Source organism: Mycetomoellerius zeteki, unplaced genomic scaffold (assembly GCF_001594055.1).
Source record: "Mycetomoellerius zeteki isolate Tzet28-1 unplaced genomic scaffold, Tzet1.0 scaffold223, whole genome shotgun sequence".
Taxonomy (NCBI): domain Eukaryota; kingdom Metazoa; phylum Arthropoda; class Insecta; order Hymenoptera; family Formicidae; genus Mycetomoellerius; species Mycetomoellerius zeteki.
In genome coordinates, this window is record NW_017257198.1 from 1,313,660 (window position 1) to 1,330,176 (window position 16,517).

General features: G+C 38.1%; 1 protein-coding gene across 4 annotated transcripts in view; it reads left to right on the forward strand.

The window, feature by feature from the left end:
- The window catches only part of retn (retained), a 113,434-nt gene that overhangs the window by 41,073 nt on the left and 55,844 nt on the right, over window positions 1-16,517 (forward strand). For all 4 annotated transcript variants that reach the window (XM_018448561.1, XM_018448562.1, XM_018448563.1 and 1 more), the window contains 2 exons: window positions 4,816-5,001; window positions 5,801-6,214. In XM_018448561.1, coding sequence (XP_018304063.1) covers window positions 4,816-5,001; window positions 5,801-6,214 — 600 coding nt within the window. The remainder of the gene's footprint in view (window positions 1-4,815; window positions 5,002-5,800; window positions 6,215-16,517) is intronic.

Here is a 16,517-nt window from a genome sequence, read left to right on the forward strand (position 1 = left end):
AAATATATTTTATTTTCCTTGCTACCATTTTATAATGATTGTCGAAACTTATATGTATATTTTGTTTTGCTTTTCACCTTTATAACTGCTACGTATGTTTATAGTCCGGTTATTCGCGATCGTCATCAATAGTCACTCGTTTATCTATCTATTGATTTGCATACCTATTTTCTTTTTCGCCGTATTATTTATTTTTAGTAATATCTAATGGTATCGCACAGTAAAATCGCGAAATATGCACATACATAAAAACGTTTTACACATTTATCGCGCATTATTTTTAAAGATAATTTATAATTCCAATGTCTGATGAGACGCTCACTGATTCGTTATTTCTTGTTGATTTTATCTGTCTGAGAAATTTTGCTTCTTTCCTGCCATATTATATGTCTAATTAAGGAAAATTCCTGACTTATAATATTTTTTGTCTGATGATAATAGGATATAATTTTTTACGAACTAACGTTTTTTATTTCTTTTTCATTTCGCGCGGTTATATCTAATCGTTATATATTTAAATCACATGTGTGCAAAATGCCATCCATAAAACCTACACTAAATACTTCGACCAGACTGTCTTGACTGATCCGATAAACAGTCTTGATAGTCGGTACTTTTATACGATAATATCAACTGGGTATCTGTATATGTAGAAAATTATTCTTAAACTATCGATAAGTTTGAAAATAATCGCTAAGTTTTACGCGTTTAATATAATTCAGTTTTTTTGTGACGTGAAATATCTTTGGCCTTGCTATTATTGATAACCATAATTGCAGCGATCATAAAAAAGCAAGCTGTATTAGATTTATTGCAAGAAAATCACGTGGTCCAGAAATAACAATAAATGAAATAATATTTATATTCCCTCTGTGTAATAAAGTTTCATATTAATCATTAAATTATCGGGAATAGAAGTAGGTATATATGTAAAATGATTTATTTATATAATATTTAACTTGGAAACAAATTATTACATATAATTATTTTTATGTGTTTATTTATTAATTCACAAATTGCACTTTATTATTCTACAAATACGCTATAATAATCACATACATCATATATATTTTACTTTTAAGTATAAAATAAAAAATACACAATTTAATTATTTGTTTAAGTATAAAATAAAATGGCACCGTTAAATCGTGTAAATCATTTAAAATCTGACAATTTTGGTATTTACAAATGTGTTCAAATCATATAGTTCTTAGTCATGCTATAGTCGTGTTATCTTTTACATCTCGATGAGTTCTTTTCATATCTTTTCACATTGCAATTTGTGTACATTCGATAATATTGTCCTTTTTTATATAGTGGAGAACTATTCCATGAAACTATAAAATATTAACACGACAATTTAGCTATGTAATGACTTCAAAGAGATATCTAGCTTATATATATATATATATATATATTTCAATTAATGCATATCATAATGTTTATTTCGTAATTTTCGATATGCACAGCGGATGTTGCACTCAATAAAAACCACGCGATATCAATCAGATAGATTAAAGTTGTAAATATAAATATCCGAAACAGAAGTAGTAACTTTTCCTCTTTAACTACACAAGATTTAGATCAACTAAACAATTAACAAACTGAACTGCATTGATGTAAAAATTGCATTTTAGTGTACATATTATATTCTTGTAAAATTATAATAATGAAAAGGAAAGTTACTCACATTTTGATTAATGGAACTATATAACTAATATAAATAACGAACTATACGAACTTTGTTATGATTGATAATCAAAATTGACAGATATTCATATAACTGAAATCCCTCAATTAAACGCGATAGTCTTGCAGTAATTAGAATATTTAGAGTTACGTGGTATATAGTGCCTGGAGGCATTTAGGCGATGATTTACAAGCCACGCCGAGATACAAGTATATGTGCGAGAACGCGTGTACGTACATGTCGTCGCACGCACCCACGTGTCTTGTCGAAGAGTGTAAGCTTTCGAAGAGTGGAAACTATAAAGTATAAACAATAAAACAATTGGATGGTGATGGTATGGCGATAAATCACGGTGGATATTGCTATCTGCAGTGGCTGCAAAGAGTAACGCGCCGCGGCTTAGCCTTCGATAAATTTAGCTATTGTCGTGCCTAGGATATATTAAATCTCGTTAAAATGTCTTTATGAAACCACAGCGCCATGGATTATGAAAAGATAGAGGAAGAGAGTGAGAGGCAGGAGAGAAAAGGAAAAGAGAGAGAGGGGGGGAGAGAAAGAGAGAGAGAGAGAGAGAACGCAATGGAACTGTACCCATTTGTTTGTTCAAAGCGACAATTTTACTTCTATTGATCGTCTCTGTTGATTTATTCAACTCATCTCTAACTGCTATCAGAATAAAAATAGATAAGAATAAAAATAGATCGTTACGACATAGTTTTTTTGCAAAGGTAAATACTGAGAAAATAAGGCGTAACATTCCTAATTAAATAAATATTCACACAAGTCCAAGTTTCAATAGAATAAATATTAGCGATAAAGTTGAATTGCAGTTAGTAATAATTATTAAGTAGAAAATTATGTATGATCTTCAAACATATCTAATCCAATTAATAATAATTGAACATCTATCTATCACTTCAGGATATTCGTTGCTTCGACGGATGCAACCGACGTATTTCTTCCGTCACTTTCCATACGAGATTCAAACACCTACGTGCGAATGCTCGGACTAGAACAATGGCATCCTCGAATGCGGCTCTACCGTGATTATTGTAATGACGGTACCGTCCGCAAACACTTGAATGATATAATTCGTAACCCCACGCCACGGTGAGAATAACGATAGCCACAGTGCTAACCACCGTAATTTATTTTCGCGCCTTCTTTCCGACGCGGCGATTTCAACAATATTTTTCGCTTAAACACTTGCCTCCGGAACACACAACGACTTTCACGATTTGTTATCGGAATGAGTCTTTGAATATTGACACGTATTTTGATATTCGATAGTGGATAACGTAAGATTTTATTGAAGACACATCTTTCACCACGCATATTTAATGCTTTACCGTTTCCAATTTTAATTACATATAAGAAATATAATTTAATTCATTATTGGATAGATTTATTTGGTAGATATAGATAAAATAAAAAATATAAGCAAGTTTTATAACAGGTTGACCGATCGAAATCTCAGAAACGAACTTGTTTCATATTTGATTAGGATTCTATTTTTTGCCGCTCATTCATTCCTGACCACCACCGTAGAGGGTCAATATTATCACACGTGCTCAGAATGCCGACAGAGAGACCGTTTGTCACTCCTTGCCCATCGAATGCCTTGTCCTTCGATCGTAGTCCCATTTAAGATTGGGCCCGACATCGGTACATTTACCGTTGAATCCACTTGCATCCCCGATAGACATATATTTACTCAAGCCCGCCCTTTCCAGGTAAAAGCTCGCTTCTTCGCCATTTGAATATACTCGAAGCTTTGGTGAATCTATTTGCATCTTCTTTTAGATAAAAAGAACACTCCCTAAAATAATGAATAGTGAAGTCTCTCTCCTTTCGAATGTCACTTCTCTTGTTTTCATCTCTGTAATGTTCCATTATGGATAAAATATATGAAATAGACGAATACATATATGTGAAACATACGCTGTTAAATATTAAAGGAGCAATGATAATCTAATTGAATTTAATTTATTATTTTTACCTTCCATGCATGTCAAAATACAAATCAATCCATTTCTCTTGTTTGAAAGTAAATATCCATATGCATTTTTAGTAAATAATAAACTAAATTTGAATTAAAATTGATACATTTTCTTGAATTAAATTAGTTAATTCCATTGTTGCAGTTAAATTGACAATAGGTATTAAATAGGAACGGTAACGACTTAGAAATAATAAATTAAAAATAATGTATTAGGTATAATTTGACATTATGAATTTAACAGTATGATATGCGCGCATAGAATATATCTATAAAATCTATAGATTATATAGATACATTTTATTGACTCGCGATTAGATTTTTAAATTTTTTTTGTCTGGTTTCAAACATATATATACATATATTCCGTGATCTTATCTAGGAAACAAGAATTAATGCGCACAGAAAATGAATATACGCGAGTCGATGCTCGTCATGTCTGAGAGTCGCGCGCGAGACGTTTATCGAGAAGTCGAGTTAATTTCAGACGAGGAAAAAATATGGAGTGTCCATCTCTTTTTTTTAACGATGGCCATTTCCGTTCCCAGTAATGTGACTTGTACATTTTTATGCCGGCTCCGGTGCAATGGGCACAACCGTAAAACACTTATGACACCCGTAGCATAATAATGTTAAACTTGATAGCGGCTATCTCGGTGTAATATAACTCATCGCATTCGCCATTTTCCTAATTAATGTTTAATGCCTCGCTATCTGCCCTTCCTGTTCACGATTAAACTTGCATGGTTGATGTAACGTTATCAACAAATTCCGCTACTTTTTATTCAGTTCAAATAACACGAATTACAATTAACATCGACTGTGAAATTTTCATGCGATCGTAGGTCGACGCAAATATGAATCGGAAGATAGAGGGAGTAGGAAAAGTTCGCACAGTTACCAACATATAAAAATATTAGTAAAGAATAGTACGTCAATCATTATAATAAAGAATTATCAATCGCTTTTATAACATAACTTATCGTGTCTTTTTTAAGTGATAAAAACAACATGCTTGTGCATTGTGCATATCTTTACCTAATTATATATGTGCATCTAATACGAAGTAAAATTTTATTTTGAACAAAATGAATTCTATAATTTTTGTGTTCTTTGACGATTTCAGTATCAGGAAGAGAAGTCGGAAGATGAATCAGATATGGAGGATGAAACACAAGATGAAGAAGATTTACTCTCACCGCCACTTCAAGTCAATCCACAAGCTTTGGATGCAGCTGCAGGTGCATCATCATTAGCACATTTGAGCAATTTAATGAATCATCCACAGTTACTAACGAAATTTAGATTGGAGGTTAGTAAGAGAAGTCTTTTCATTCTTTTTATTCTTATCTACATGTTTAATCTAACTCGCTTCACATCTCGTTGAGTATATAACTATCGTTTCACGTTTTGTTGAGTATTCTCCTGTTTACGCGCACGCCAACAAGAGAAAACACATGCAGATTAAAAAAAATAGTCTTATTGTCAAGAGTTCCCTATCGTTCGCCCTGTTGAGTTTCCGTGAAGATAAGCAGTCGCATAATTCGTCATAAAACTTGCTCGGCAGGCTCGAGCGTTCGTTGACCTACAAAAGTGCCAAGGTAGAATGACACAAATCGTAGAAAATCGTGAGATAGTCGTAACAATGGACGTTGACAGTCATAAATGAATTGTCACCGTAACAATAGATTTATTTTTTATTACGTAACAGTCTAAACCGAATGACAGATCTGGGCAAGCGCGAATATCTGTACGGTCGGCATTCTAATAAGAGATCGCATCGTGATCTTGTGCACAATAATATAATATTTGTCCGCAAGGTGAAAATTAAGAGAATCTTTTGCAAAATTGGAAAGTTTCAGTAAAGATAATTGATGCTTTATACTGCACTTCTTATTATAAATTACAAATAATTAGAGTCGTAACACTTGCAAATATATTTCTTAGTAAAAGTTAATTTATCAGTTTTTTTAAATGATAGAATAAATCTTTGTACTGTTTTCCTATTAATGAAAAAGAGATCCCGATGTTAGTTATTCGATAAGAATTATTTTTATCATTCGATATTCGCTCGATTTTAATTAATCCTCTCTTTAATGGGTTTTTTATAGCATACTGAGGCAGATATGTTACAAGGTAGAAATAGTTTAGAGGTTCTACAGGCTGCAATGAGCAGTGGTAACTTCGGCTTGTTTCCACCTTTATACATGTCGTCGCCGCCGCCACCACCGCCACCACCACCATCATTACCATCACAGTCGTCGCAAAACAACCATTCGCAAATCGCGGGAAGTCTCGGGAATCAAATCGGTGATCAAGCATTGGCTTGCTCCACTACTTCCTCCAGACCTGCTTCCACCTCGCAGTCCAACGAATCCTCGCCACCTCGCTGTCGGAATAACGGAGAGTCGCAAGGAAATTCCAGGAATAACGGAGAAGCTCGTGAGGGTGAAACTCGTGCGGCATCAGTAAATAGTCAACATCCACCTGGAACTAATTGGAGCTTCGAAGAACAATTCAGACAGGTGCGTCAGGCAAATACCTAGCAAGTACGTACGTACGCCTTCCTTAGCTTGTCGGGAATGATCGTGCGCTATCGCCGCATTTTGGGCGACTAACATATTTAACGTACCGTTTTGATTGTCTTTTTCCAAGTTTTTTCTCTCTTTTCTCTCTCAGTTTAATCAAACTTATACGTTTTATGAAAACAATAACATACCAATTTTTCTAAATTATATATTACGTACAATTGCGGAAAAGGGGAAAATTTATACGCTTAATACTCTTTCGCTTGATGCTTTTTGTGGAACGCTAAAAATTATTAGCTTCATATTCTAAATCTTATCGATATGCTTGATTATCTCTATCTAAATCGAACGGTTTGTAAGATACGTCTCGAAGTGAATTTTGCAAAATAAAACGAATAGTGGCTCGAATGGTCCGATGATGATATCCAGGAGTAGCATCGGCTGCGATAACCACGGCGCGGCGTGGCGTGCTATGCCATGCTGCGGCATGGCGCGATCGCGCGAACCCAAGTCGAGTGTCGTGGGCGTGAACAACTCGCGCGGTCACCTTTGTGGGACACTGGTTAGTGCCGCGAGGGACGTGTAATTACGGTAGAACTCTCCCCTTGCGAAAGCGCGAAGCGAGGAGATGGTGAACCGGGAGAAAGAGAGGCGCTTTAATTAATGCAACGATGGAAGCTAATTATTATTTTTACACAGCCGAGAGATAATTACCGGCCGACCGTCCCCGAACGGCGAGTTCGTTGACGGTATTTCGTGGCAAGAACAAGAGGCGATCGGCTCGACACTGCGAGAAAGGAAAGAAGGGAGGAAGGAATTTCGGAGCCTGGATGGTGCTATTCATAAGACACATAGAAAGGAGGCTGCGCGAACAAGCCGGTCAAGGGGATGAGGGCAAAGTTATAGAATTAGCTGGACTCGCATCGCAGCCTTGTTAACGCTTTTTGCGGTGATTCGCCGTGCACTCCGCTTGCGTGGTTGCATTTTTGCTATATGGAGTATGAAATGGCGTGGCGATCCGGCCGGGTCGGTCCGGTCGTCCCGTTCGCCCGCGGTTTTCGGTTTTTGCAAAGAGGGTGTGGTATTGAATTACCATTTAAATTGTTGTTCGCGCGCGTGAGCTCGCAAAACGCCGATATCCTTTCACAGTCCGTGTGACAAACTCTTCATGCCTTCGAAGATTCGCGTCGCAATTTTAATAACTAATCTTACACGATCGATGATTACAAAAGTGATACAATGATACTGAATGTGATAGTGATAAATGTATGAAATTCTATAACGCCTGTACTTGTACGATTCTTTTAAACAACTATTTTGGAGGAATACGATTTTGTTCGAAGCGAAAAGAGTGATTCTTTTGCTTAACAGAGCATCGGCGTAATGGCGTATCATCGATTAAAGCGTACAACAAGCGGACGAACACGGATAAACGGCGCGCGAAAGACGAACGGGTAGGGAAACGAGAAACAACGTGCGCGGGGGAATGGAAATAGAAGTCTCCACCTACTTGGCGAACGGCGCCCGCATCTCAGGGATCGCATCCATCATTCCGGCGAGGGCGTACAAGCTGCTCTTTAATCTTTCTTCTTCGGGGTGATGGTGGTTTCGTCTGTTTTACTCTTCCTTCGCATCTTTTATTTTTTCGAGGTGTCGGTAATCGTTCGCGTACCGCGCTCTCGCGTTTTTTTCTTCACAAATTTTTTGAAGCTCTCGCTCCACGTCTGTTCTTCGGATCGCAATTTTAAGTATCGTGCCCTTTTACGCTTTCATTCAAGAACGAAATCGCGCTCCCGCGCGATTGTCTCTTCCCATCGAGATTCGAAGGAGGTTTAAAAATGCTTTTAGAACCAGACTCGACTAACTCGGGAAAATAAAAGCGCTTGACCTCCGGACAGGTTTATAGTCAGTTGGTTATTGTCTTGAAATAGGGTAAGCAGAGGCGGGACGGGGCCAACAACTCCGGAATACGTCGCGTATCGAGGGGGGCCTTGTTTCAGTAAAACAACGATTGCACCTATCGTACACAAAGTAGTCCACCGACGGTAATACTCAACACGAACAACAATGCACTCATACGAGACTCTCCTCTCCCCATCTCGCCCCTTGCGTTCGCTCACACGCACCCACACGCGCTCATTCTACCCCGTGCAACAACGTTCGCTGACCGTGCACTCGAGCTACTATGGCAGTATAATACTGTAGGACTATACTTTGCAGCCATTGTGAAATAACTCGTAAACCTCGCAAATTGCCAGCTATTTCGCTCTTATATACGCGTGCACACCTTTTACGCCGTATTCCGTCTCTGTGTGTACTGCGTGTTCGACCATAGATCGAGAAGGACTGCTCTTCTATGAGCGTATATATTCGCGCGCGTAAACCGAGTGTACAGGACACTTGTACGCACGAAGATCGCACAACTCGGTGCATAAGACAACCACGAATTCATCCAAATTTCACAATTTGTCCATTTCTCGCTTTACAAAAATTTTCCTTATATAAATGTGTTCGATCATAATTGATTCAAAGAAAAATTGTGGTTTTCGTGATTTGAATTTGAAAAATCAAAATTTTAACTTAAAATTAATCTTTTAATTCTTTTTTCAATTTTTTTTTCGGTAGAAAATCTAAATTTGAGACATGATTATCGAGATATTTAATTGTTACCCGCCAATCCTTTATTCTTGATTTTTCAGTAGTATTGATATTAAAAAAGTATATGATTCTCTTCTTAAAAAAGTGCGTTTTACAAGTGCAGTATATTATTCAAAATAACAGTCACAGAATAGTAGATCAAACAGTTAAAGATCTTTATTCGTTTCTTTATACATTGATTTAAAAAAGACATAACCCAACCCAGTTACCAGAATCACCCTGCATAAAAGCACGGATACTTTGAACATGCCACGACGAGACAACTGACGATGACGAACGCGCGCACGCGTACTGGATTGCCCTCGAGTTATCATAATGATTATGCAAATGCATTATCATTATGCAAATGTAGGGGGCACCTAAAACTCAGAATGCGATCCGTCGTCGTCGCTGCCGTCGTTGTCGGCGCGCTTAACGTGGGACGTAGACGGATACGGTCCTTTGTAATTTCGACAAACAACGCTGTTTTTTACCTAAGCTGGAATCTCCGCATTTCCCTTCGTGAATCATTCGAGAAGGAAGGTAGATTGCATATATATATATATATATATATATAAAGCTTTTCTTACTATATCTTTACAGATCTATTTAATCGCTTCCTCAAGTTGCAGACATATTATATCATTTCGTTTTATGAACATAAAATCGCATTCAGATTTTATAACTTACAATTAGCTAAATATGCGCGATTATTTCTCATGCATATTCCTCACGAAATGTCCTAATGCAAGCTACAATAAATAACAAATATTTCTATATGCATCCATTTGACGCAGTTAGCGACTAATTACGCTTTTGCAGTTTAACTTTACCCAAGAATTTTGCATTTCTAAGTATGTTAACTCGTTACATATAAGAAAGCATGATAAGACAACTCGGCACAATCAGTTCTATTCTCACTATTTTGGAACTCAAAGTGTAATGTTGTCGTAACATTTACATCGTCATTAATGGCATCGCGAGAAAACGTTGGTGATATTTGTATACAATTATTTTTTCGAAATATTTCATAAAGGCATATTTTATATATTTAAGAGATTTTTAGTTTAATATTTTTTATATATTTTTATATTTTATATTTTTATATTATATATATTTTTATATTTATACTTAAATTTTTTTGCACGACTTATCTATCTTGTGAGACGCAATAGAAGCGAGCTGATATCACCTCCACGTGCAGTACATAGAGTATCGTAAACTTTATCAACATTGATAATTAATTTGCACTCCAGGAAGGTAATTAAAATTATATCGCATATAAATGCGCGAGTTGTGCAAGTTGTGCAAATTGTGCAAGTACGATAACGTAATGGCAAGAACATTCCTTGCTATACTCTACCTTATATCAGACGTTACCTCATTTCGCACTATAGATACGAGATAATTATATTCGTAAATTATATAACTCTAATGTTTGTATTATTCATTTTGCAATAGGATAAAAATAGTGAATTTTTTTCTTCATTTTATGTTATTGTAAACCGGTCCTTTTTATTCTCACTTATTGATCAATTAACCGAGTTACGCATGCGAAAGCGCAATTACTGCACGGTGCAACGAGATTATTATTGAGCGCTGCATATGAGTGATGCGTATATTCGTTTGGAAGAAATCGTTTGAACGGTTCCATTGTCGCACCCCTTCGTTTCTGGGATAAAAGAAGGGTTTGGTTTCAAGTGTTTCCCTTAAATGGCGCAATTCAAAAGAAAATTAAATCCTGCAATGTGGCAACCTTCATGGATATTATCATAGAAATATTAGATTTGTCGAGCGTTTTGACTTCGCGGCGCGCAATATCAAGAGATACGCGGTATTAACGTGATGTACAGCGCAAATCTGTTAACCGGTCCCGTCTAAGTGCGCGACATGATTTTAACATTGCGGACAAAAAAGAAACGAATAAAAGAGCAGCACCGACGATAGAGCCAGACTCAGACGGAAGCCAGATGAAAATAGCCACGTTGCGTTCGAGAGCCTTACCGAGCTAATTTACTTACTACTAGTCCGTGCAACACCTGCATCACTTATCCGTAAGCGGCCTGGCGGCGCTAGTTTTCTCTCTCTTTTTTTTTTTCAAACGATATATTGACCCGCGGATTCTTCGTGTTTACTCAATAATTGGATGAGGCTGTAAATATGGCTATTAAGCTACCTACGCTTTCCGCGCGCTCGTTATAAGCAACCAATTGCGAGCCGGCCGTTCGTCTTCTTCTCCCTCCGTGGTCAGCGCGTCTGAGATCGCTGCGGATCTTCGCCTCTGGAATACAGCCTAGTTCGACACGATTATATTCTTCTTTGAGTCGAGTGCAAGTAGGTGCCTCGGCAAAACACTGGGAGTAACGCGATTTCGCCTCCGGAGGGAGGCGTAACGCTGCCGGACAGTTTTCAGAGAGGCTCTTTGTTTATGATTCCGTGTCCCAGAAGTGAAATGGAAGGCGTTAATGTTTAAAGGATATCGTTATGAACTTGGAAATTGTATTCAACAGATGTTACTATTTTTTAAGGTATCTCAATAATACAGATAGATTTACAAGAATTAAATAAAGAAAGAAATATCTTTAAAAAACGAGCACATCTCGTATGAAATCTAGTATTCCACAAGCAGCGTAATATTTTTTAGATAAATTGGTGCAAAAATTAGCTCAGAGAATTAGTAATTTTCCTTTCCATCAGATAATCGTCTTTGTCGATCTTTACAATGCATAATTAGCAAGTAAAACGGCTGAGTATCGTGAGCAACGGCCGTTCGTAATTCTCCATAATTTCGTTACGATTATTATCGCGAGACACGCTCTAGACAACGCGACATTGTGACAGCAGCTGGTTAAAGGGTTCGTTACGCCGCATGCTGATTCGCAGAAACGAGATTTTCAACAGGATGCGACATATCGTTGATTAACTTGACAGTGCCTTTCCTCCTAGTGCGAGTTTTTTTTATCATTTCCTGCTTTATTTTCTCGCATTATATAAATGTATAGAATTATATTGCTACAATGAACCTGAATGTATATTCTCGATAATACGTATTACTATTAAAGTATTACTATTAAAAGATATGATCGATTTTCCGAATGATAATTAGCAATTATTTGTAATAGATTTCTCTTCTGTTTTCTTATGCAAAAAATCACGACAGATCTGCAATTTTTATCCACGATTCATAGGAATAATTGTGATTGGAATAACCGTGTCCCTCTTATTGCATGGCCCAATTCTTGGACCTCTAAAAGACTTGTAACCAATTCTCCGATGTACGCCATAAGACATATGTGCAACAACATCTTCTTTCGGTCGGCTGCAGTACCGCGCGTGTAAACATAGCGTAGATACAACACCGTTGATTTTCTTCGCGTTTTCTCTTTCATCTTTATTCTTTTTGATTTCTTTGCTTTTTAATACTCCATATTTCTTTATGCTGTAGTTCACACGCACTACTATAGGGAACTTATTAAATATACTAAATGCAAACGCGTTCTCTAACGTTCAATGTAATCTTTACGATATACATGTTATGTTCTGTGATGAACGAACGAGTGTCAGCGTGGGAGGGATGCGTGTTGGAATTCGGGGATGTCTCCATCGTCTGGGCAGACTCAAATCTCGTCGGCGACGAAGAGTTATATTTTTTGACCCCGGTTAGCATACCAAAGATGCATCATATTATACGGCTCGCGCTCGCTATTATAATGAATATCTCCAACCGACGTATAAGCATATATGTAAAGCACGCGCGTTTCATGGGGTGTCACGCTGTCACAGACGAGCGCGTGCGTGTATGTCGCGTTAGGTATCACATTGATATACGTGCACGGTGGCCACGCACACTAACGCGCTTGCACATCACGTCTTGTTCTGAGAAAGAGAGAGGGAGAGAAAGAGAGAGAGAGAGAGAGAGAGAGAGAGAAAAGGACGAGTCAGAAAGATATCATTTGAATTTCAATGAATCATGTGGGTGCAAGTGTCGTTCGTATTCATTCAGTCTACATTTGTGCGTCTATACACACTGTGCACGTACGTGCACACATATACACGCGCGCACGCGAGACCCGCGTAACGACGAGAACACGCGCCCTTCTTCTCTCGTGTACGTCCGTGTAAAATATTGTCTTCTTTTACTCCTCATCGTCTCCACCTCGTTTATCCCCGTGTAGAGAGAGAAGAGACAAATGTCAGAATCTTCCTCTCCCTCCTTTTTCTCTCTCCTTCCTCTCTTTCTTTATCCGAGCATATTCACGCGCGTGTATTTGTCGGCGAGCGACACAAAAGTGTTCCGCAATTGTACCAGCGTCCACAAAAGGAGATTATCTCCGATCGTTTTTACAGAGACGGCTTTTCCGCTTCGCACGCATCGAGTATCAAAGCCACGATGCAGGTCTCGCTATATGACCCCCTTTCCTCATCCATTCTAATGCCCCTTCGTAGTAGCCGTATCAAATTAGCTACGATTTTTCTTTCCAGCTACGAACAACCGTAGGCGATTTGTTTCTTCGAGATGTTAGGCACATTTCATTGCGTGATGTCGTTCGACGTGGAACGCATTTTTTTTTTACTCTAAAACTGTACGTCAAGTTGGCGACGTGGACGTCGCGTTATGGGTGTTCGTTGAAACTACAATTTGATTATCTGATTAAAATAGTACGATTAGTACTGTAATAGGCGATTAGAGGAATATTTATGCGGTTTATGCCTAAATTCTAAGCAGAATTGTAAAGCTCATAACATATTCCTGTAAGACTTGTAAAAATTTTTAAGTGCTTATACCTTTATACAATATTTTTATAGACAACTTCTTACTAGCCATAATAAGAAATCGTAGATATTTACGAATAATCGTATACGTCTTACGATACATACGTATAAAATTAAAATACTAGTCATAAGTTCTTACAAGTTTTATGAAAACACGTTACGAGTCTTATGATTTTGCTTAGAATTTGACCCATTAATTTAAATCGCACATTAACTTGATCTCAATGGATTTACTTATTCAATTATTATTAATTATTATTTTTAAGAGTTTCTTGTATTTTAATGTAAATTAAAAAATGATAAATCCGCTGTTTTATAAAAAAAAAAAAAATATGTATACAAACAATATGTCAAGTATTCAACTTTTACTGTCAAAGTTAAATTTAAGCTGTTAAAATTATTAAAAGTATAGTGACATTATTTCTACATATTATCTTTTCTCATAAAGAACGTGACAGAGGGGAAAGATGAAGAGAAAGAGGGAGAGGAGAGAGAGAGAGAGAGAGAAGAGGCTTTGTTTCGCGCACTATCTGTCAAAATCTTCCGACGACAAAGACTTCAATATTGTTCCAGAAAGGAAGGCGTACAACGTCGTCGATGCGCGGCGTACTGATGCTTCCGCAATTATTTTGCACATAAATACATGGTGCAAACTTTTTACTTACGGAAAAGCATTGTAACGGACAGGACGCGTCTTCGTTAAATGGTCCAACGTTGCATAAATGCCGTGCGGCCAACGAAAGCGCGAGCGACCCTTGTCCTTTTCGCGCCTATCTCTGCGAAAATTATATATAATGGTGAGAGGCGCGTGCGAAAGTTTGGGCAGCTGCCGAAAAGTGACGGTTGCACCGAGCGCAATAACGGTGTTGCCCGACACTTGCACGCACTTGCCCTCATTGCATCGGTACCGCTGATAATATTCGCGATCGTACCGTTTGCGTATCGGCGACATTACTTGCTGCATGTGCATGTTGCGTCTCGTATAGCTGTTTCGCTTCCACTCATTCGTGAACTCGTGCGTTCGGCTTTTGTGTCGCGCACGGATTACCCGGTAAAATGCATCTGCCGCTTTGTGGGTTTATTTTTATTTATCAGTGCGCGTATGGACGCGGAAACGCGTGGCTCTTCGCCAATCTCGTGCACGAAAGATGGAAATTATTAGAATTATCGGAAAGATTGTCGATCGAGTGTGTCTGTCGCGCGAGAACGATGCGACGTTCGATACGGTAAACGGAAAAGCCGATCGAGGACACGATAACTTCCTAATTACATAGGGACAGTGTCCCAAAATTTCCAGTATTGTAGAAACTATTTATCGTTATGCAGTTAATTTCGCATACGAGAACGCAGGTGCTGGCGTAAAGATATACAGAGGTTTATGGATAAAAATATCAGATTACAGAAAAACTCGTCACTATCTGATGTAAAAATTAATACAAATTATTTGATGAATTTTTTTTGTACTTACAGCAGGAATTTTTTTTTTTTCTTTAACAATGCGACATATCTTAACGAAACGATAAAGTATACGAAGGAGTAAACGATAAAGTATACGAAGGAGCGGGAAAGGGAGATAAAGAGCGCAGGCACGTGTAGGATGCGTCATTTGCTTAATTGCGCTGTTTCAGAGACACCCGGTCGCGTTATTCGACCACGCGTGCAACCGCACGACGACGCACGCGTCCGCTATATGTCTCGCCAATCCAAAAGATTCGCACGAGTGAAGGAGATAGAAATCTTCTCGTTCAGACCGCGCAATACTGTAGCGCGACGCGATGCGATCTCTGACACTATGATTTAATTAGACTGGGGACAGACGGCAACGTAAGTACTGGCGAATCGTGTGACGGCGCGTTACGGCAATTAGGAATTACGTCGTAAATTATTTCCCATGTAACTGAAAGTGTAACGTTGATTTATCATCTACGTGTTAATGTGTTAATGATTTTTTTAATGAAAGATTTATCTCGAAGATTGGAAAAAAGTTACGCGAATATTCACACACACGATTACTAATTTATTAAATTTATTCAATTATATATAAATAAATATATGAATAAATGGAATAATTATGTGACACTCATCAAAAATTCAGTAGAAGTCGCTAATATTACAAAATTATTAGGCTCAAAGGGACTTATCTTTCCATACGTAGGCGTGTCGCGAATGTCGCGGTACATCGAATGATGTAGGAAATTAAGACGCTCCGGGGATACGAGCGACGTGTATATTTAAGGAACGTTTGAAAACGGAGAATGGAAAATGGGAAGCGAACATCGAGAGAGTGGTACACTGATGGAAGGACGACGATAGGGCAAGAAACGGTGGGAGGCAGAGGCTGGCTTTTGACACGACACGTGTCGGTCGTCTCCCGTGCGAGATCTAAGACCGCGCTAGCTTCCGCTAATCCGAGAATCGGGCCTTTTAATGCGGGGACGAGGTTTCGCGATTATAAATATCAGAGATACCGGGAAGCCGACCCCGGGGAGATGTCTAGACTCTAAATGAAACTGCCGACGCGTTACTGGGGGTGTGTATAGCGCATCGTACGTCAAACGGACTAAGAGGAACGTGCGCTCATCTTCTTGCTAATTCTAAAATCATTTTCGGCCTTAAACAGAATTTTCACGCTTTCGATCAAGTAAACAATACAATTTTATTCCAAGTCTTCATCGCTAACATGACTGTTGAGGTTGTGTGACATCCTGTAGACGTAAAAGTATGTTTTAAACCCTTGTTCTTTCGTAACGAAGAGTTATGAGCCGACTGCTCGCAGCTGCGGAAGGCATAATTTCGTTTCGGAAATGTTAGAGTCAAACGGGAAGGCTCGATAGGAAAGTTAGGGTATTACGTGTAAGATGAATAGAGAGAAAGAGAGACCGACTAATGG